The sequence below is a fragment of the Oratosquilla oratoria genome, chromosome 3, assembly GCF_046742065.1.
Source record: "Oratosquilla oratoria isolate Oo_2021 chromosome 3, ASM4674206v1, whole genome shotgun sequence".
NCBI lineage: Eukaryota > Metazoa > Arthropoda > Malacostraca > Stomatopoda > Squillidae > Oratosquilla > Oratosquilla oratoria.
Window position 1 is genome coordinate 53,164,640 of NC_134779.1, and position 23,983 is coordinate 53,188,622.

Below are 23,983 nucleotides of genomic sequence, written 5' to 3' on the forward strand. Positions count from 1 at the left end.
GTGGAATCAGCTGCCTGATGTACAATGATGCATCACAATACTCACGTTATAAAATATAACGTTACAGTTGTATTACCTGTTCTCTTTCATCTTGAATATTAATAACCACAGGAAATACGATCAGGCCAGTTCACAGAAAATAGGGGTCATTCAGCTACAACTACAAAATAAATATAATGAAAATGCCAGTGCTGGCATCTTCAATTACCCACTCATACCTCATGATGCCTATGTAGGCATCATCATATGGACGGGGTTAACAAACATTTCACTCTTTCCTAATGCCCCTTTTACCTCATCCATCCATCTCATCCTTGGTCATCCCCTCATGCTCACTCCTTCCACCTCTGCCTTCCACATTTGTTTTACTATTCTTTCATCACTCATTCTTTTCATGAAAAACTCCTTCCAGATCCTCTTATGCCTTTGCTTTTTCTTTTAGTAATGTCCCCTTTGGGGCTACAGAGAGGATACCTAGTCCCTATCCCTTTTTGTTGCCTTTTATGACTCAAGTGGGAACACTCAGTGGCAGTATTCTTATCCCCCACCACAGGATTTGGCAAAAAAGGGAAATGACTATAAAAAAAGCAAAAAAATATCGATGTCCATTTGTAAAAAGTAAAACTAATAATGTACTAACCTTACAACACTGTTGATACAAACAAAAGTGTCCACCTTTCCTGTTACTTTGTCAACTTCTAAATATCCACGGGACCGAACATTTACAGTCTCTCCATTCTGGGTCATTAGTCTGGTCATAACTGTCCCTTGCCCTTGGCTGCTCCCAAACACTGATGAAAATAGGAATAAAATGGAAAATAAGTGCATGACAAGGAAGATATGAACCACAAATTATATCAAGATTAATACATTATAGCTAAGTGGAAGATAAAAATTAATATCCATGTCAATAAGTTGCTTAAACATGGCAAAGGAAACATGGACTTTTTCAAATGTCCATTCATTTGAAAAAGTCAGTAGATTAAACATCAGGAATAAACACTACATTCCCAGTCCACATTTCCTTTGCCATGTTTAAGCAGTAAGTGGAAGATGGTTTATTTCAAGTTGTTGAATGTAGAAAAGAATCAGAGGCTGTGGTTATGGTATTGGGAAATGACACAAGAATGGTAAAGCTATCACACTAAGAATTAAAATTTCTTTAAACTTGTATCACATATCAAAGCAATACATTTTTTTTTTCTCTCTTTTTTTCTTTTAACTTCGACCCTCTGTTTTCAGAGAAGGTTGCTTACTTTGTTTCTGTGCAACAATACTCCAAAGGACATCATCTTCAAGCATAAACATAAAGGCAGGTTTGCCTTGTACTTCCTCAGGCATCATGCCAAGAACTGTCGACATTCTGCAAAATCCACCAAAAAACCATTATCACAAGGTGCAATTAGTAACAGATGGTAAATTAAGACAACACTATCATCAGGATCACTGTCCTTCTCTGAGTTTTCTGAGACCTTTGTTTAGGTTTGGATAGGATAGCTAATGAAAAACATTGGCTGGTATTTATAGAATACACTCAGACCTCAATTGAATAGACTCCCATTTCGTGGATTTCAGAGGCAATGGACAAAACCCAGTGACTACTGTATATACTCGCATATAGGTCGCACCAGTGGATAGGTCGCACTGCTAGTTTGTGGTTGTCAAAGTGGTTATTTGCGGTTGACCCGCGGATAGGTCGCACTGTAATCTGGCGATTTATAAGACCTACTGAAACATAAAAATGATCAGATATTTACCTTTATTTCAAAACTTTACTCACAAATTTAAATATCAGAACACATGTAGACTCTCCGACTGTCACGCATGCGCATAATGCAAACTTACATAAACAACGATTGCGTTTCTAAAACTATAATCGTAAACAAATGTACTTGCGTAAAAAAACGTTATTGTTACCTTGGCAAAAAAGAAAAAAAAAAAAAAAAAAAAAAAATCAATTCACAATAAGGACATTATTTCTAAGGTCTACAATCCAGTCAAACAATTCTTTTTCAAGACATTAGTATGGAGATACTGAAAACCTTGCATCTCTCTTGGATTTTGGCATTTCTTTAAGCTCTTTCTGCTTTCTCCATCTCCCTCACTATCTATTCTGAAACCCCAAACTCCCTTCCTGCAGATCTGTTTCCATATTCTTCTGCGTAATCCACCACTTTCAGCTTAAAACCTACTTCATAGCTCTTTCTCTTACCAGTACTCATGATTAGGGTTTGCAGTTATTAGGCCTAAAACTCCGTGCGATCTACTGTAGATCTAACAGTACAGTAGGCCTAATGGAAGTTTACGAAAATAATAATTTTTATTACGAAAATCATAAGTTTATTTAAGTTATGTTACAGGATATTACATTACGCTATGAAAACATAATTTGTGCACATATAAAAATGCAGCCACGAGTGAAACAGGTGATGTACGGTAACGTACAGTAAACAAAGGGTCACTGATTATAAACACTATAAAACATACAAAAGAGTTGGAAAAGAGAATATTTTATGATTTTATTGTAATTGTAATCTATATGCGATTTTCTAACAGCAATAGTTTAGTTTAAAGCAGCAAGTCGGTAAGAACCTTTGATATACATATACATATATATATATATATATATATATATATATATATATACAGTATATATATATATATATATGCATAAAAAAGGCTTGAAAAGCTTTACAATGCATATCATGGAAACACCACAAATTCTGTCATTGTCACATTGAAATCGCAAATTGTTGCAACTTCAGTGACAGAGTAGTGCTATCCCTCATTAATGTCGAGTGGATATGTCGCACCCCTGGTTTTGGCGAAATATTTAGTTTTAAAAAAATGCGACCTATACGCGAGTATATACGGTAAAAATAAATTTCCAATTTACCAAATTATATAAGTATGGCATGAGAGATTGGCAACTAGGAATGGATGCCAAGAGGAGATTATATGAAACGTTGATTGAGCCAAATGCACTGTATAGGGCTAAGAGGAAAAGTTAAAATGTGTTTGAGATGAAATGTCTGAGAAGCATGGTAGGGGTAACAAGGTTGGATAGAGTAAGAAATAAGGAGGTGAGGAGGAGAACAGGGGTGGAAAAGGAGATGGCAGACAGGGCTGACGAAAGAGTATTAGGATAGTTTGAGCACATGGAAAGAATGAGAGAAAAAAATTAGTAAAAGTGGTATGGAAGGCAGAGGTGGATGGAGTGAACTTGAGGGGATGACTGAGGATGAGATGGATGGATTGGGTGAAAGGGGCACTGAGCAAGAGGGGAATGTCTGTTGAGCAAGGAAGGGAGGAGGTAGGAGATAGGGGCGAGTGGAGGATGGCTGTGTATAGATGATATTGTGATGCAAGGATAGGAGGCGGCAGAGGATGGGGGGGGGAAGCGGTTGTGTGAATGATATTTTGATGCAGCCTAAAAGGGTTTCTCCAATCTTCTCTCTTCTGTATGAGGGGGTGGGCGGCATTTACCCATGTTGGGGCCCTGCCTAAGTTAACTGAATCCAGCTGATGACTGCATAAAATCAAATGCAATCTGAAAGATTATTATAAATATAAAAACATATCAACTGTAAAGAGAAGAATTTAAACAAAACACTCACCTGTGGTCTGAATAGAGTATACGCCCATCAATGAAATGTCGGGTGATGTATTCGTCCTGGGTTGATTCTAAGAGGGAGAGCTCCGTGATGGGGCGGTCTTTGATGATACGGATGAAACACACCATCATATGGGATCCCAAACTCCCGCTGGACGAAACTACAGAATCAACTGATTCTCTGTCATCGTCGTCACTCATCTCGCTATTAACTAAAATGTGATGTTGTATTTAGAGTCAAGCCTCACTAGGTAACTTTCAAATTTTTTTTCTTAGTCAAGTAACTTCCATACATTAAATCTATACAATGCAATTACAATATATATATATATATATATATATATATATATTATATATATATATATATATATATATATATATATATATAATATGTATACATGTATGTATATTTTCTACTTTAGGGGCATTGGGAATGAGGGGAATGATTGCTGAGGAAAGAAGGGAGAAGACAGAAGATATGGGTGCGTGGACAATGGTTGTGTATGGATGATGCTGTAATGCATGGAAGGGAGTGGGTGGGGTAAGGGAGTATGTGTGAATGATATTTTGATGCAGCCTGAAAGGATTTCTCTCCATCTTCTCTTTTTCTGCATGAGGGGACAGAGAGGGGGGGGTCACGATTAAATGAAGTGGCCTTGCTGTGGATGTGCTGTGTTTTGCCTCATTGATTCTGACCCAAAGGCAGTGGGCAAGATGCAGGGATGACCCGTCATCCAGGAGGAACCAAGATAAGAGGGAGAGAGGGGAGTGAATGGGAGTGGAGTATGTGGGGATGAAATGGGTGGAAATGGATTTCATGCCTTTTGTTTTTTGGCTACTTCCCTTGTAAGAGGGAAACAGCCATTGGTATATCTATGTAACTTCTATTCAGTTAAGTTCCCCTTTCTTTGGGTGGAAATTGAGTCATTTATTAAAAGGAGGAGCTTAGATGGGAGGGACAACAAAAAGGGTTTTGAATTGATGTGGGATCACTATAGGGTGGGTGTAAATTTTGAATTGGCCACCCCTCTTATGAGGGGGAAAGGCCTTTGGTGTATGTACATACTAAAACAGGAAATGGTGTATTTGCACCATGAACAGAGCTAATACAGCATAAGGTTTCATTGATAGGACAGTTATGAATAAAAATGCAGAGGTAGTTATCATATTCTATCTGGCATTAGTGAGACCCATCCTTGACTATGCAATACAGTTTTGGTTTCTGTCCTGTAGAATGAATTAATATTCATTCTATCCATACATATACCAAGGCTTTTTCCCCCTTTGGCTACCTCCCTTGTAAGGGGGAAAACCTTGGTACAGTACTACCTCTCATTAACGGACTAAAAGGGGGGTGTAGTTCAAGACTCGAACCTGGGACGATGGACCCAAGTTCACCCCCATGCCCACTGTGCCATGTAGCAGCGGCCAAAAGTCGCTGCTACATGGCAGCGGACAGCGGGCACAGAGGAAGTCCTGCAATGAAACCCTATTTGTTGGACGTAGTGCGGTATTAAGAGCGTTATCAGAGCAGTATAGTTCAAGACTCGAACCTGTAACAGTGTCCGTTGATGTGAGTAATCCGTTGATTTGGAGTAGTTTTTGGGTGGCATAGTGATTGCACAGCACTAAACAACAGCACCAAAAACACCACAAACACAGCGAAAACACCGCAAACAGCTAATTAACGTCCGTTAATGAGAGGTAGTACTGTATATGTATGTATAGAATGAATATTAATTCACTTGAATCAGCACTGAGGAGAATGACCAAAATGATACAAGGGCTCATGAATTTACCTGACGAGGACAGGCTTGAGCACCTTAATTTACATCCTCTGGAAGAATGCACTGTGTGGGGTGATATAATAGAGGTATTCAAGTGGATCAAAGGCTTTAACATCTTCGATACAATGACACGTATGTATGTGTCATGAGCCGCGAGGATGCCGGTGTCGACTTCCTGATTATACTTATTTTGTACAGTAAGTCCTCGTTATATGGTACATATGCATTCCTGAAAACCTTACCGTAAGTTGAAATTACCGTATACTGAACCCATTATATCATGTAATAATAGGATATGGCAGACATACCTTCTCCCTGCTCTTTCCTCTTCAAAATATCTAGCGGATACCATATCTGTGAATTTTTCTCTCAGTAAATAGAATCGAGGGTAGTAATTACCAAATACCATGACTGTGAATTTACCGGATAAAGAATTACCGTATAAGGAGAACTCACTGTAGTTGTAGCTGAGTGACCCATGTATTCTGTGAACATGCTTGATCATGTTTTCTATGATGTTATATTCATTCAGGGTGAAATAGAATGAGTATAACAGCTGTAACTTTATATTTGGTAATGTGCGTATTGTGATGCATCATCATACATCAGGCAAACTGATGTGTGCATGAATATCTGAATCATATTGAAGAAGTTAACAAGTGTGATACATACAAGGTCATCATATAAATACAACAGGGCAGAACTTGCAGTATTGGATTTAAATTTGACAATTTTAGATTTAAGAAGAAAATAGGCAAGAACTGGTTTAATAATAGAGTGGTCAACAAATGGAATAGACTTAGTAATCATGAAGTGAGTGCCGAAACTATCGGTTGTTTTAAGAAAAGTTTAGACAACTTTATGGATGAGATGATAGGTGGTAAAGGACATGGAACTGCCTAGTGTAGGCCTTATGGTCTCTTGCGGTCTCTTTCATTCTTAGGTTCTTATGTTAAAAGTCATGGCACAATTTCTTCCTTATTACAAAGTACCATTGTTAATGAAAGACATGTATGAGGACAGTAGGAGAAAGATATGATAACTGGGCAAGTAGGTAATATTTAGTTCCTGCTGAGATGCAGCCTTCAATCAATCCATTGCCCCTGGTCTCTCTTGCAAAAGACTTGCAGCCTCCAGGAAACTAGCAAAAGCCTCAGGTTGGGACCACAAATCACTTGGAGAAGAGATATTGTGTTGTTGTCTGGATATTGTTAGTGTGGAGCATAATAATATGAGGTGGTCTGTGTCTTCTATGTAGTTGTATGCAACCATCACACAGATGACATTGAACGCCTAATCTTACACTCCCCCACCTTAGTCATACCCAGACAACAACATTTCTTCCATGAGTGACTTATTGGTCAGTCTGGTGGCTGTTATTGATTAGCTGGAGGCTGTGGGTCTTCTGCAAGAGAGATGCAAGGCAATGGATAGAGTGATCAAGAACTTAACCTTTCACATTTGACTATGAAGCAGGATCAAAGCCAAACGTGTGTCAGAAGAGGGTGATCCACATCCTCCTGGTCTCCAGTGACACTGAGGTCAAACCAACAACACTACCCAAATATGCTAAATATCTATCAGGATTATGAATATTACATAATATGAATATTACATAATATGAATATTACATAACCTGTCATCCAGGAGGTGCCAAGATGGGAGGGGGAGAGGAGGGTGGAGGGGAGTGGAATATATAGGAGGTGGAATGGGTGGGAGTGGTTTCTGTGCCTTTTTCTTTTTGGCTACCCCCCATGTAGGGGGAAAAGCCTTTGGTATATGTATGTATGTACATAACTTGATCATATCCACATAGTGTGAGGTGAGGAATTTACATTGGGGAATAACACCTTTCAGTCAGGGCACAACCTAATACTCACCACTTGAAGCTGGTGATGGTGGAAAAGATGATGAAGACGAGAAGGGCCTTATCTGCCCCACAATATGAATGATCTCATACCGTCCAGGGTCGTTCCGTGACAAGGATTTCTCCATCATGCGACAGAAAAAGGATCGTCTTGCACTACCTGATAACATGGAAAATAAACAAATAATTAAAAAAAAACATGAAATGTGTAAATCCATCTGAGTATACAGTATTCTTTAGGTTTAATTACCATAAGTTTCTGCAAAAATGAAACATGTACTTGCAGACATTCATGTGGAATGCAAAGCTGTGTAGTAATAGTAATAATTGTTGCCCTGAGTTTCAGTGGCTGGGAAACTGCAGCCTCACAGTAGCTGGCAATGGTCCCCCCCCCCCATCCCTCCCATAGATCTCTCTGGGAAGGAACTTTGGACTGTTGTCGGTGTTGTGTGAAGGTGTAGAACTGTTTTTATATTACTGGCTCAAAGTTGTAGGAGTGGGGGGAGCAATCACAAGTTGTCAGCTCTCTAGCTCTCTATGCAGGGGTGGACAATTCAGTTGCCTGTGCACCTGGGACACCTAGATTTCGTCTGTGGGCATCCATGAGTTACTCCAAAAGATCCCACAGGGCAACTACTGTAAAACGGGAATTGTCCACCCTTGATATATATATATATATATATGTATATATATATATATATATATATATATATATATATATATATATATATATATATATATATATGTATACACACACACACAATGTGTAAAACATGCTCATGTTGAGGCTAATATAGCTACAAGGAAAAATCTTAGCCATTCTTTTTAACATCTTTGGTGGATTTTGTCTCCGGGCAGCCATAAGTTGCTCCAAAGGATCCCACGGCTATGTGTGAAAAGGTTTATGGAATTCAGTTAAAGTTGATCAAGAGAAGTGGAGAGAGAGATTTTGGGCCTAGTCTGGAGATCAAATGTCAGCCTCTCAGGACTGCACCTTCTGCTGAAGGAAGTGAGGGAGTGATGGGTTTTTGAAAATGATCAGCTCTGTTGTCCAACTTGCAGGACCACCACGTGCAAGTACCCGACATTAGCTCTGCCCACATTAGTACAATACAAAAAATAGTCCAATGTATTTTTCCTGGAGAGATCTCTGGAATTGCTCCAGGATTACTGCCAGCTGCTTTGGGGCTGCGGGTTTTCAGTCACCACAACTTCAGGCAAAAATCATTATTATAAAAATATTGCTTACACCTGACCACCATCATTATGTCATCGTTATTATTCATTTCTATATATGGTAATAATTATTATTATAAATAATCTTAAAAAAAAAATATTTACCTTTGGCATTGAGCTGCTGTTGTAGTATGCTGTGGTCATCAGGGTGAATTATATTGTATACATTGCTGCCCATGATTTCAGCCTGCAAAGCAAAAGAATATCTAAAAACATGCAATGCATTACCTACCAATATAGAATCCCTTCTATAGACAAACTTTGAACCATAGCGACATTGTTTGTGTGTGAGTGGGGGGTTAGATTTTATTTGGCAATGAATCAATGTACATGAAGTGCAAATAATGACAAGAACACATAGTTCGAAATAATAAATGTAAATTGCCGAGGATAACACAAAAAGCATGTACGCTTATTTCCATTGCGGTCCTCAAATTTATTTCAAATCTGGACTTTGTCCGTTGTTTCCGATATCCGTTAATTGGGAGGTCAGTTAAATCATGTGCACAGTATAATATATATATATATATATATACATACATATATATATATATATATATATATATATATATATATATATGTATATGTATATGTATATGTATGTATATTGTCAGCGTGGACATTTCGACCACCGCTGACCACGTGGTTCGACCGCTTGGAGCCGGTCCGGCGCGATCAGTTACCTGACCCAGGCCGGGGAAATTGACCATAGTGTGGGGTCATCCCTACCCAGGGCCGCCAACTAGACCGGGAAATTCGAGGTCACTGCTGCCCGCGCACGCGCAGTTTGACCTCCTCCTACCACTCTCCCTCCCCCTCCCAGATCTGCAGAGGGAGAGCACGAAGGAGCTTGAAGATACTTGAAGACGGTCCTCTGTCTTGTGGCGGACTAGGAGAGGCTCAGCGGCCGTCTACTCAAGGAGGAGGACCACAGGAGATCGACACGAGAAGGAGATCACAGCTGCTCGACACGAGAAGGAGATCGACGAGCTGTCGAATTGGACACTTCGGCCTTCCTCCAGAGGAGCAGGAAGTCGGTCATATATTATTTGTATAATTGTAGACTGTGTTAGAGCCAGCACACTGATGATATTTTTATGTGTTCAGATAGGATAGTGTTTGCTGTTAATCCAGAACAAAGACACATCTTAGTGTTGATCGTGTGTTTCACTCTCTGGCCTTTTTCTCAATAATCTCGAGCATATCTTGTGTGAACCCCCTATGACATATGTATATATATATATATATATATATATATATATATATATATATATATATATATATATATATGTAGAGACATTGTGACAAGTTGAAAAGGTGGAAAAAAGAGACTCACGGGTCTCGTTCCGAGTTTATTCCTGACCGGTTTCGCTTGTGTGTATATATATATATATATATATATATATATATATATATATATATATATCACGATTGTATATATATATATATATATATATATATATATATATATATCACGATTGTATATATATATATATATATATATATATATATATATATATATATATATATATATATACATATATGTATATATATATGTCACGAAGTCTGTGCCACCAACATCTAATCGTCTTTCTCAGTAGTGAATTACAAGCGGCGGTAGCGGTAGTAATAGGAGTAATAATAGTATCATTAACAACAATAAATAAAATAATGTCCAACCTTAACAACAATACTAATAGTTACTGTTACAATAACAAGTCGGTCGTATATATATATATATATATATATAATATATATATATATATATATATATATATATATATATATATATATATATATATATATGTATATATATATATATGTATATATGAGATGAGCAGAGAGACAAGCGACAAGTTGAGACTTCTCGACACTTCAACTCGGGGACCCTCACAGACTTTGCTCTGGCTACATTTTTATTATCTATTTATTCTTAATTAATCTTTTATTTTTATTTTTAGGGGGCATACATAACTGTGTTAAAGGGCTTAAATCCCGGATCTCCGCGTCACCTACAACACGGTCTCCTCTCTCTTCCTCCTCCTTCGCCAGCGCCTTCTGCGTGACAAGGCTGACCTACCGACGCTTTGCGATGATAAAGCAGAAGCTTTGCATGCCAGAGGTCTCCGTTTATGAATGGCCGTGACTTCGGGTGCACGGCGGAGAATCTTGCGCCATCTCGCTGAATGTGGCTCGAGGAGGAGGAGGAGGAGGAGGAGGAGGAGGAGGAGGAGGAGGACGAGGACGAGGACGAGGAGGAGGAGGAGGAGGAGGAGGAGGAGGAGGAGGAGGAGGAGGCGGCAGCGTCGGCGGCGGTGGCACCCGAAGGAGACGAAATGAGGCACTTCGTGGGGTTGACTCTGCCACTCACTACCCCACCCCCACAAAATACATACACACACACAATATATATATATATACATACATACATACATACATATATATATATATATATATATATACATATATATACATGGGTCTATATATACATATACGAGTATACATATACACACACATCTCAAAATATGACAAGGAGACAACCGTAACTATGACCCATGCGATTACTGAGTGGATGTGGTTAGGGGTCGTGTATGTGTGTCTGAGTGCGTGTGTGTGTGCGCGTGTGTCTGTGATCGCATGTGTCTCTGATCGCCGGAGTCGACGAATGCTACCGGCTTGGCACTCTTCTCAAAGGGTCATCGACCCTTGATACTGCCAACATTTACGATCAAACATGAGGGGGCGACCAAGGATGAGATGGATGGATGGGGTAAAAGGGGCATTGGGAAAAAGGGGGATGTCTGTTGAGCAAGGAAGGGAGAGGGCATGGGATAGGGTTGAGTGGAGAATGGCTGTGTATGGATGATGCTGTGATGCATGGAAGGGAGTGTGTGGGGGGATGAGGGAGTATGTGTGAATGATAATGTGACGCAGCCCAAAGGGATTTCTCCCCGTCTTCTCTTTTTCTGCATGAGGGAACGGAGAGAGGAGTTGCAGATTAAATGAAGCGGCCTTGTTGTGGATGTGCTGTGTCTTGCTGCACTGCTTCTTATCCAGGGCAATGGGCAAGATGCAGGGATGACCCGTCATCCAGGAGGAGCCAAGAAAAGAGCGAGGGAGGGAGGGGTGAAAGGAAGTGGAGTGGGTGGGGATGGAGTGGGTGGGAGTGGAATTATTCCATTTGACCTGGCTACCTCTCTTGTAAGGGAAGACGACCGAAGTCCCCCCTGGTATATGTATGTACGCCCCTAACCCCTCCGATCTCCCCCTCCCCCTACAGACAAATAAAAAACTTGCCGACACTTAGACAACAAATCCTAATGTCTTACATAAGGTGATGTACTTGGTTTAATATTTATGTATTTATTGTTTTTGTGGATTCTTAACCACATCTCGTTTAGCTCACTTGGATGGTGTTGACACAATTTCTGACAATTGTTCTGACTGCCGTCAGGCGATTTTTATTAATTTTATTTATCTGAGAGCATAAGGTCTATGCGGTCGACAATTTGGGTGACTTTTGTGGCATCACCCCTACGGGACAGAGTCATGCAGCATTCTTTTGTAATTGGAGATTTATCTAGAGAGAGAGAGAGAGAGAGAGTCTTGAGATCCTTAATTATCTCCTTTAGTACAAGGATTAAAAAAAATTGAGAGAGAGGGAGGAGAGATAGTTTTGAGATCCTTAATTATCTCCTTTAGTACAAGGATTAAACGAGAGAGAGAGAAAGAAAGAAAGAGAGAGAGAGAGAGAGAGAGAGAGAGAGAGAGAGAGAGAGAGAGAGAGAGAGAGAGAGTTTTGAGATCCTTAATTATCTCCTTTAGTACCAGGATTAAAAAACATTGAGAGAGAGAGAGAGAGAGAGGAGAGATAGTTTTGAGATCCTTAATCATCTCCTTTAGTACAAGGATTAAACGAGAGAGAGAGAGAGAGAGAGAGAGAGAGAGAGAGAGAGAGAGAGAGAGAGAGAAGAGAAAGTGAGTCTTCAGATCCTTAATTATCTCCTTAAATACAAGGATTAAACGAGAGTGTAGAAAGAGAGAGAGAGAGAGAGAGAGAGAGAGAGAGAGAGAGAGAGAGAGATAGTCTTGACATCCTTAATTACCTCCTTTAGTACAAGGATTAAACGAGAGAGAGTGTAGAAAGAGAGAGAGAGAGAGAGAGAGAGAGAGAGAGAGAGAGAGAGAGAGAGAGAGAGAGAGAGAGAGAGAGAGAGAGAGAGATAGTCTTGAGATCCTTAATTATCTCCTTTAGTACAAGGATTAAACGAGAGAGAGATGAGAGAGAGAGAGAGAGAGAGAGAGAGAGAGAGAGAGAGAGAGAGAGAGAGAGAGAGAGAGAGAGAGAGAGAGAGAGAGAGAGAAAGAGCGAGCACAAGGGGGGCCCACCTGGCAGTGTCCGAAGAACCTCTCGATGGTGCTCGAAACGAAGACGACCTTGCCGGACGACGTTACCACCAGCAGGAAGCCGCCGATGGCCTGGAAGTGGGAACAGTGGCCTCAAAATACATCCTTCGCCAATTATTCTAAATTATTTTTATCGTTATTTGAAATACATTCTTAAATATTTTTTTTATATTATTTTTAATTGTTGTTTATGGGTGTAATGGTAAAGTCAATAGAATTATCTTAATTACTTCATATTGTTGTTTTTAGAAGATAGGTTTAGAATATCTAACATTATCTGGAAGTGGGAACAGTGGCCTCAAAATACACCCTTCGCCAATTATTCTAAATAATTTTTATCGTTATTTGAAATACATTCTTAAATATTTTTATTACTATTTTTAATTGTTGTTTATGGGTGCAATGGTAAAGTCAATAGAATTATCTTAATTACTTCATATTATTGTTTTTAGAGGATAGGTTTAGAATATTTAACATTATCTTTATTTACTAATAAATGACTGGATAAAAGTATATGCATAAATCAGCACCTGAACGATTCACACACACACACACACACACACACACACACACACACACACACACACACACACACACACACAAACTCACACACACACGCTACTTTATGGCACAGTGGTGGCGTTCGCGGCTGCCACTACGGCGGTCCGGGTTCGAATCCCGCCCAGAGTTGAAATGATTTCAGTATCGCTGCGCTGGGAGTTGGTGTGTGTGTGTGCGTGTAAAGTCACAGAATTACCCATAGATCGGTTATATACGAGCTCTGAGCTCTCTTCTGGGAGGGAAATAGCTGACGATCACGAGTCCAACACGTGATCCAAGACCACACACACACACACACACACACACACACACACACACACACACACACCTAGCTGTCCCGGTGTGTGGTGTGTGAGTGGTCTCAGACCTACCCAGAGATCGGCAAATAATGAGCTCTGAGCTCACTGCCGTAGGGTGGTGTCTGGCTGTCTCGACAGAGACTGCAGCAGATCCGAGGTGAATACACACACACGCGCACACACACACACACACACACACACACACACACACACACACACACACACACGACCTACCTCTAGCATGTTCTGTGCGACGTCCCCAATGCCGAGGAACACCGACTTCGAAGACGACGACGACGACGACGACGACGACGATGGCGACGCCTGCTCCGTCGTCGAGTCCTCGTCGCTTTTGAGCACTGCAGGGGAGGAACGGAATGAAAATGGGTCAAGGTGGGCTAAGGTCACCGGTAGGGAGTGGGTGGGGAGGGAGGGTGGTGGGGTCGAATTGATTCCCCCCACCCACCCCCACAAACTCTCTTCCCTCCTTATGAGAAACGTTGAGGTCAAGGCCGCTGGGTTATTACGACGGGGGGGGGGAGCCCTCCCCTCCCCCCTTTCCCCTTTTCTCCCCACTTCCCTCCCTCCCACACGGGGGGAAGGGGGTTGAGATCTTCGGGGGCGGTATTCAAGAGAACATTGAAGAGGAGGAGGTGGGAATGAAGACAAAGGTATAACAAAGATTAAAGAGAAGAGGGGGAAGAGGAGGAGGAGGAGGAAATTGAGGAGGAAAACGTGAAGCGTGGTGAAGACAAAGAGAAGAGTACTGTCGTGTGTGTGTGTGTGTGTGTGTGTGTGTGTGTACGATGTATTACATTATAACAATATACACTCCATTTAGACCTAAGAGCTCTTGTGATACAAATTAAATTACTTGGCATTTGTCTGAACAATTATATATTTACTATTCTGAATCTGGTCTTTCATTGTATGTATGTATATATATATATATATATATATATATATATATATATATATATATGTGTGTGTGTGTGTGTGTGTGTGTGTGTGTGTGTGTGTGTGTGTGTGTGTGTGTGTGTGTGTGTGTGTGTGTGTGCACGCGCGTGCGCAACCTGGGTTATTCTTAACGGAATTAAACGTGGCCGAAGTCGTCACCTTTGCCCTATGTGTTCGACCAGCCAAAGTTCTCGAACAAGCACGAAGCTCAACACGCTACGAAAATATGTTTCCATGACGAAAAAATAATATAAAATAAATAAACGAAAAAAATTGAATAGATAAATAAAACAGACTTGCACCACCCCTAATGGAACTGGCAATCTACAGTACAGTCTGCAATCTACAGTCTACAATCTACATCCGACTTCCTAGAAATTCCCAAGATAAACCGTGCTAAAGGAGGGATCGCTTCTCTCGATGTGGAAGGGATATATACTGACATTTTCATAAACCGCACAATCAATTACATCATGAACCGAATGTACCACGATGATATTACACCAAAACTAGATATCCCAGAACCTACACTACGCGGACTGTTTGAATGCTGCACTAAAATGGTCCCGTTCATTTGCCTCCGCGCAAACTACTAGTGTCAAATTGATGGAGTAGCAATGGGATCCCCCCTTGGAGTATTAATGGTAAACTTCTTCATGGGCTGCATAGAACTATTCAAAAACAGAAAAACAAGACATTTACTGTCACTACATTGATGATATTTTCATAATGACCAAAAACAGTAATGAAGCTGAAAAACTCCGACACCTACAATAAGAGATCTCTGATCTCACCTTCACTATGGAAGATAGTGTTGAAGGAGCTTTGCCCTTCCTCGACATCCTAGAGAAACAAACTGAATATTCTTTTAACACTGAAGTGTACACGATATGTATACGCCACCATATACATGATGAGCAATATCACTCACACACTTACTCACCCCACTCACTCCCTCACTCACAAACCTAGGGCACTATCTTAACCGTTCTATTGAGTGCCCTCAGGGATATAAGGACTCTATCATCGGTGCCTACATCCAAAGAACACTTACCCACTGTATCACATGGAAAGAAGCACACAATGAAATCGAGCGCTCCACCCAAGTACTAATCAATAATGGCTTCAGTGAGAAAGATATTAACCACAAGACCAAGAAAATAATGGACGGCTGGTACATAGATAATAACAATAATTAAGATATAGATAAAATCAACATCTATTATAAATCTACATTTTCATCAGTCCATAAAGATGAACGTATAATGGAACAGATTATAAAGAGGAACATTAAACCAGTCGACACAGAGAAAATGCTTAACTTAGTGATTTATTAAAAGCCAAGGAAGACCAGCCACCTCCTACTTAAAAACAGGCCCCACCAAGAGAGAAAGGAACTTGAGAAATCACATGTCATTTTTAGGTTTACTTGTGCACGAAGGAACTGTGATGCCCTCCCCTCCACCTGTATTGGCAGGACGACAATGAGGTTATCCCGTCGCCTTTCATACCGCCTGACATCAGGAGCACCTAAAAACATTTAAGAAAAGTCCATGGCATAACACTAACATCCATGGCATAACACTAACATCCTAGAAAAAAACAGAGATTTTGGAAATGTATACAGATGATATACGCCTCCCAATCTTAGAAGCATTATACATTAAAGAGTTGAGCCCAATCCAAATATACAAGCAAATGACCTTAAGGCCCTCCCAAGCATGAGGCAAACCGCCGCAAACCCAAGCATGAGACATAATAAATCCAAGTTAAAGACAAAACGTCACAACCCCAAGCATACGACATTTCGTCACAACACGAAGTCGGAGGCTTCCCTAGCACGTGACATTTAGTAACTATCTAGGTAACCAGGTAACCTCTTCCAGGTGAACGGTAACCTCCTAAAAGCTACGGAAGAAGGGTCTTGAACCCGAAATCGTGATATAGCAAACATGACCACCTATAGTGAAGTCATAAATCTCCTTTCAAAGGAACATAAGTTCATAGTAAGGTATATGGAAAATACAATTAAGAAAATAATAAATGCCCAATTAGCCATCACTTTTAATGAAGTATATACATATATATATATATATATATATATATATATATATATATATATATATATATATATGTATATATATATATATATATATATGTTGAGACACTGTGACAGGTTGAGGAAGGTGGAAGAAGACACGGGTCTAGTTTTGAGTTTATTCCTGACCGATTTGGCTTTGAGCTTTTTTATTCCTCTGGAGAAGCTCAAAGCGAAACCAGTTAGGAATAAACTCGGAACTAGACCCATGTCATCTTCTTCCACCTTCCTTATATATATACATATACATACATATATATATATATATATATATATATATATATATATATATATATATATATATATATATACAATGTGTGTGTGAAAGAGAGAGAGAGAGAGAGAGAGAGAGAGAGAGAGAGAGAGAGAGAGAGAATGGTATCATGGAACACTGACCTTACCTGACCTTTTGCAAAATACATCACTCATCCAAAGACCTCAAATTTTCTTTTTCTTAAGTAGCAGACGATTCTACTCAGTGAACAAATAACCTTAACTTCAAATCTTTTCATCGCCGGAATCGTCGATGACTCTGCCATCAGAAACTAGAATTTGACCAACTTGATTGGTTATACATAGGGAAACGATCGCTAGGTATTTATATATAGCCAGTAAGCCATGTCCACGTAACTAAAAGACTAAGTCAAATTTATACTTTATAACAATAAGAGAGCGAAAGCTGGCGGAATGGTTGAAAAGTATTGCCTCTACGGGGACTGAGGGGCGGGGGGGGGGGAGAGGTGTACGGAGATGAACGCGTGCTCAACAAACGTATCACAATACAAGAAACCATGTCATCGAGTACGCCATAGACGAGCTAAGAGCAGTCTCCCCCGAGAGAAGCTGCAACCAGTTCCACTAACCCCCCCTCCCCCCGCTCCCAGAGGTGTGAGGGGGGGGAGATGTACCATCCCGACGGCAAGAAGCAACAGGACCGCCTGGCAGATAAGGAGGCTGTGGCGGGTTCTTAGGTCCTCAGGGCCTTTGTAAATAGCGCCACTGGTTCCTTCTCCTCGAAGTAGACGACGTCGACGACGACAACGACGACCGGGTCGATAGGTCGTAAGGGACGGAGGCCTCTCCTCTCCACACTCTCCCACCTCCTCCTCCTCCTCCTCCTCCTCCTCCTCCTCCCTAACAGCCGGCAGGAGGGAAGGAGGGATGAGAGATATATACGCACCGGCGACACAGGAGGAAGAGAGGACTTCACCCAATTCAAGTCGAACAGATTAGACCGAGGTTTTTCTGTGGTGAATGAAATCGTCTAGCGACAACAGCTGATACAACTTTGAACGATCTCGCTTCGAGGTGTGTGTGTGTGTGTGTGTGTGTGTGTGTGTGTGTGTGTGTGTGTGTGTGTGTGTGTGTGTGTGTGTGATGGCTTTATCTTCGATACACATACAACCTTCACCCCACAAATAGAAGACAGGTGAGAAAATGGACATACGCAGAGCAGAAGGGAGTACAGGAAAAGGACAGAATATATGTATACACACACACATACACACACACACACACATATATATATATATATATATATATACACACATAATAAATAGATAGAAATGAAAATATAAATAAATAAATATATTAATTCAATCAAAATAATGATAAAATCAAAATAAATAATCAAAAGAATATATAAACGTAACGATTAACTACGGCCAACTCTAAAAACCCTAATAGAACATCAACACTCACACCCTTAAACCAGTGAGGATCACTTTGGGGAATGATAAGAATATAACTGCCCCCCCAACCCCCAAAAATCCCTAAAAAAAAAAAAAAAAAAAAAAAAAAAAATGCCTCCTTCCCCGAGCACCCCACGGGATATCACGTCCACACAAACCCACCGGCTCCAAGATTAGACTCATGAGATCACGAAACAAATACTCCACAACGCTGTACTCCACCAAACTCACAGACACTCCCCCATCCCGCGTACCAACCCCGACATCCATCGAACTAAGAAATAATTCCCGAGGCGATGTAAGTCTGGCACGCTTGCCTTCACGTCACCAAGCCGCGTCAAAACGGTGCCAACATATAACCGATCTGGCAACGGACTCTCGTTGTTGTCCCAAGATGTAGCAGCAGCCACCACACCGAAGACGCAGGGCACTTTATACCACAACGTGCAACACTTTTTTCACCCAGATGACATGTACTACTCACCAGCACCAACTAATATTATATCATAGTATCATATTATACTCAGTGGGATCTATATCCCATCAGCCGAATAAAGTCGTCTGACATCGAAAAGATTAAAATTAACCGAAGGATCGAATAGTGCTCACCCAGAACTGAATGAAATTTTATTATCTTTTTATTTGTTTATTCATGTATTTTTTCCGCATCCGACCTAGTTATGGACCAAAAGGTCTCCTGTCGGCATGCTCCGCCTTTGTAATCTTTTGTAATCCTTTGTACAACTAATATACAGCAAACTGAACCCGCAGCCAGCACACATCGATATCCATACCCACAACACATCTAATATAAAACAAACACATTCAAAACACTTTACAAATAAACATAATCAGTATCATAAATAAACACAGCTGCATCCATGTTTACACAAACACACCGCGCACAGAACACTTACGTAAGAACCGAAACTATCACGACCTACATTCACAAACTACACTACAATCAAAGAAGACAAAACACAAAAATATATATTTTTTCCAACAAGATAAAAAAAAAATACTCACAGACACCACAGCGCGAATCTTCACCGTGCAAACACAAAGAAAGAAAACGTAAGAACCTAAACTGTCACGACCTACATTCACAAACTACACTACAAAGAAGGCAATACACAAAAATATATATTTTTTCCAACAAGATAAAAAAAAAATACTCACAGACACCACAGTACGAATCTTCACCGTGCAAACACAAAGAAAGAAAACAACACCGCAAACACCTGGACATCACCCACCACATTAACACCCCAAGGCGGGGCAATTCATCTCCGACCACTCAATGACCTTAACTAACCACATAGTGGCAGGCGACCTATACAGAATTCTCTCTGCATTTACAAAACAGGCATTCTTTGTTAAACACCCGGAACTGACTACCTGTTTGCTTAAATATATATATATATATATTTCTGGGGCACAGGTTTTCTCTAAGGCAATTCTGGTTGAAATCAACTGCACTAGTTGCTTTAACAATCTTCAAGACTGTATTCTTTAATCTGGAGAATACTTTCCTATTAGCAACTGAGAGGGACAGGAAGTAGTCATTCATGACTCTCAAAAGAATATACACAGTGTATGCCAACTGATATATTTTTGCATAGTAATAGTATTTAACAACTATTGACTCCACCGAAACTATAGTTTTTTCGCCTCGTCGTGAGGCGTCTTCAGGGTGAGGACTGCTTTGTATGATGCTCTGCTATATTGAAGGTCTTCCAACGAATAATGACCGCTGGTTGGATGGGCGGGCTTATAAGGCTCAGCCTGCCTAGCTCAGACGGAATACTGGCCTCTCATTGGCTGAGAGGTGCAGTATGGGATTTTGTCCGGGAGCCAAGGGGTGGGATTTTGTCTGGGAGCCAAGGGGGTGGGATTTTGTCTGGAAGCCAAGGGGGTGGGATTTTGTCTGGAAGCCAAGGGGGTGGGATTTTGTCTAGGAGCCAAGAGGGTGGGATTTTGTCTGGGAGTCAAGAGGGTGGGATTTTGTCTGGGAGCCAAGAGGGTGGGATTTTGTCCGGGAGCCAAGGGGGTGGGATTTTGTCTAGAAGCTCTGGCCTGATTTGCTGCTGCTCTGGTTACTGGTCCTAGGCGCTGATTGACTAGCTGGACATGTTCCATTTGTTCGCGGGGCTGCTGCTGTCTAAGGGCTTGTTGTTCCTGGAGGGGGTTATTCTTTACAGGGCGCGCGGAAGGGAGAATAAAATCGGCAGCTTGCTGTATGTTGATGGTAGGGCGCTGGCAAGTAATGGATACTGCTTCTGCAATCTGCAGCTTCCTGAAGGCAGACTCCTTGTGAAGAATGTCCGTTTGGTCTAGCAGCTTCTGTAGAGGAGGCTTCATGTTGTGTGTTTCAGTGAAATGCTGGAAAATAGATCCCTGGTTTCTATGGGATTGTAGGCGACGCCGCAGTGTAGAGGAGGTCCTGCCAATGTATGTGCTGGAGCCGTCGCAGCGGCCCTCCTGACATGAAAATTTGTATACAACATTGGTGGTAGCCTCACTCGGGGCCCTGGGTGCCGTGCTATTCCTCATAATCAGGGAACTAATGAGGTTAGGTTTGCAGAATATTCTCAACTCTATGATGGCATTTCTGTTGGTTGGGGTGACTCCTCTCTTGATGATATTCCTAAGGGCATCACACTCCTCGCGGTACCGATCATGGAAAGAATTATGGTGGTAAACGGTGATTTTCTCCTTGGGAGGAGTGGGCAACTGGGTCGAGTCTGCAAACTGGTCCAGTTTTGTCTGTATGACTTTCTCGATGAGATGGTCTGCATAGCCGTTGTTGGTGAGGAGCTGGCGGATACGATCGAGTTCTCTGTGGATCTCAGTCCAGCTACTACAGTGGGTAAGGGCCCTCTTCACATAGGAAGATATCACGGATATCTTGTATGAAACAGGGCATTCTCCCTTGGCATTGAGGCAGCGGCCCACGTTGGTGGCTTTAGTGTAAACCTTAGTCTTGAAGCCCTGTTCTTGTTTAGAGATGTCCACATCTAGGAAGGGGAGGCACCCCTCTACACTGCGTTCACAGGTGAAGGTCAGGCTGGAATTACCTTCCAGAGCAGTAATCATGAGAGGAACCTCTTCGTCGGTAGTAGTGGTGATGAATATGTCATCGATGTATCTCGCGTATATTCCTGGAGGGGGGTTATTGTTGAAAGTTTCTTTCTTCCACCTGGGCCATATACATATTAGCAAAAAGTACCCCAAGTGGGGATCCCATCGCCACTCCATCAACTTGTCTGAATAATTCCCCTTTATGGGAGAGGAAAGGGGCCTCCTTGGTACACATCACTAGCATGTCTCGCAGGACGTCTTCCGAGATGTCAAATACGGGTAGGTCACTTCTATAGACGCGGTTCATGATGATATCAATAGTCTCATTTACAGGAACATTCGTAAAGAGCGATTATACGTCTAAAGAAGCGATGTCGTAGCACGGTGGAGCTGTGCGAAGCAGGTCTATGAAATCAGAAGCTGAAGAAACTGAACGTCGCGTGGGCACGTATGGAGCGAGGAGAGAGTTTAGCTTCTTGGCAACTTGATAGGTGGGAGTGGTGATTTGTGAAATAATAGGTCTCAGGGGGTTACCTAGTTTGTGGGTTTTTACAGTGCCGTAACTAGGACTTAACTGCCATTTCATTCGCCGGCCTCATCCTGAAGGTAAGAGAATCGAAATTGAGTGCCTGATAGATCGATTCCTCACCCTACAGAATGAGAGCAAGGTAACCCTTTCTCCTACCATCAGCGAGGACCTTATTGGAGAATCAGGACGCGACAGAGGGAATTACAGAAGCCAGATCCTCACTAGAGATTTAAAAGAAGCCGCCAAGGAGTTACGCCAGAGAGATGACATCATTATCCGCAAAGGAGATAAGTCAGCAGTCTACGTCATCATGGATAAGGCTGACTATAATAACAAGATGGACTCCATCCTTCATAATCCTGCAAAATTCCAGCGACTCCAGAAGGATCCTACTGAGAATGCGAAGAAGAGGATTAATCATCTCATCCAGAGAGCTAACTCTTCGACGAAGTATTTTAATCCAGTGATAGGTGACTATGGTCCCGGTTATAGTTATGGCACTGTAAAAACCCACAAACCAGGTAACCCCGAGACCTATTATTTCACAAATCACCACTCCCACCTACCAAGTTGCCAAGAAGCTAAACTCTCTCCTCGCTCCATACGTCCCCATGGGACGTTCAGTTTCTTCAGCTTCTGAATTCATAGACCTGCTTCGCACAGCTCCACCGTGCCACGACATCGCTTCCTTAGACGTAGAATCACTCTTTACGAATGTTCCTGTAAATGAGACTATCGATATCATCATGGACCGCGTCTATAGAAGTGACCTACCCGTATTTGACATCTCGGAAGACGTCCTGCGAGACATGCTAGTGATGTGTACCAAGGAGGCCCCTTTCCTCTCCCATAAAGGGGAATTATTCAGACAAGTTGATGGAGTGGCGATGGGATCCCCACTTGGGGTACTTTTTGCTAATATGTATATGGCCCAGGTGGAAGAAAGAACTTTCAACAATAACCCCCCTCCAGGAATATACGCGAGATACATCGATGACATATTCATCACCACTACTACCGACGAAGAGGTTCCTCTCATGATTACTGCTCTGGAAGGTAATTCCAGCCTGACCTTCACCTGTGAACGCAGTGTAGAGGGGTGCCTCCCCTTCCTAGATGTGGACATCTCTAAACAAGAACAGGGCTTCAAGACTAAGGTTTACACTAAAGCCACCAACGTGGGCCGCTGCCTCAATGCCAAGGGAGAATGCCCTGTTTCATACAAGATATCCGTGATATCTTCCTATGTGAAGAGGGCCCTTACCCACTGTAGTAGCTGGACTGAGATCCACAGAGAACTCGATCGTATCCGCCAGCTCCTCACCAACAACGGCTATGCAGACCATCTCATCGAGAAAGTCATACAGACAAAACTGGACCAGTTTGCAGACTCGACCCAGTTGCCCACTCCTCCCAAGGAGAAAATCACCGTTTACCACCATAATTCTTTCCATGATCGGTACCGCGAGGAGTGTGATGCCCTTAGGAATATCATCAAGAGAGGAGTCACCCCAACCAACAGAAATGCCATCATAGAGTTGAGAATATTCTGCAAACCTAACCTCATTAGTTCCCTGATTATGAGGAATAGCACGGCACCCAGGGCCCCGAGTGAGGCTACCACCAATGTTGTATACAAATTTTCATGTCAGGAGGGCCGCTGCGACGGCTCCAGCACATACATTGGCAGGACCTCCTCTACACTGCGGCGTCGCCTACAATCCATAGAAACCAGGGATCTATTTTCCAGCATTTCACTGAAACACACAACATGAAGCCTCCTCTACAGAAGCTGCTAGACCAAACGGACATTCTTCACAAGGAGTCTGCCTTCAGGAAGCTGCAGATTGCAGAAGC

The 23,983-nt window shown here is 41.7% G+C and overlaps 1 protein-coding gene across 2 annotated transcripts in view; it reads right to left on the reverse strand.

Annotated features, from left to right (window-relative positions):
* Positions 1 to 23,983, reverse strand: part of LOC143022628 (uncharacterized) — a 375,823-nt gene that overhangs the window by 8,343 nt on the left and 343,497 nt on the right. For both annotated transcript variants that reach the window (XM_076180939.1, XM_076180944.1), the window contains exons 3-9: positions 14,005 to 14,129; positions 12,893 to 12,982; positions 8,609 to 8,690; positions 7,281 to 7,427; positions 3,618 to 3,825; positions 1,257 to 1,363; positions 641 to 791 (exon numbers count right to left, since the gene is read on the reverse strand). In XM_076180939.1, coding sequence (XP_076037054.1) covers positions 641 to 791; positions 1,257 to 1,363; positions 3,618 to 3,825; positions 7,281 to 7,427; positions 8,609 to 8,690; positions 12,893 to 12,982; positions 14,005 to 14,129 — 910 coding nt within the window. The remainder of the gene's footprint in view (positions 1 to 640; positions 792 to 1,256; positions 1,364 to 3,617; positions 3,826 to 7,280; positions 7,428 to 8,608; positions 8,691 to 12,892; positions 12,983 to 14,004; positions 14,130 to 23,983) is intronic.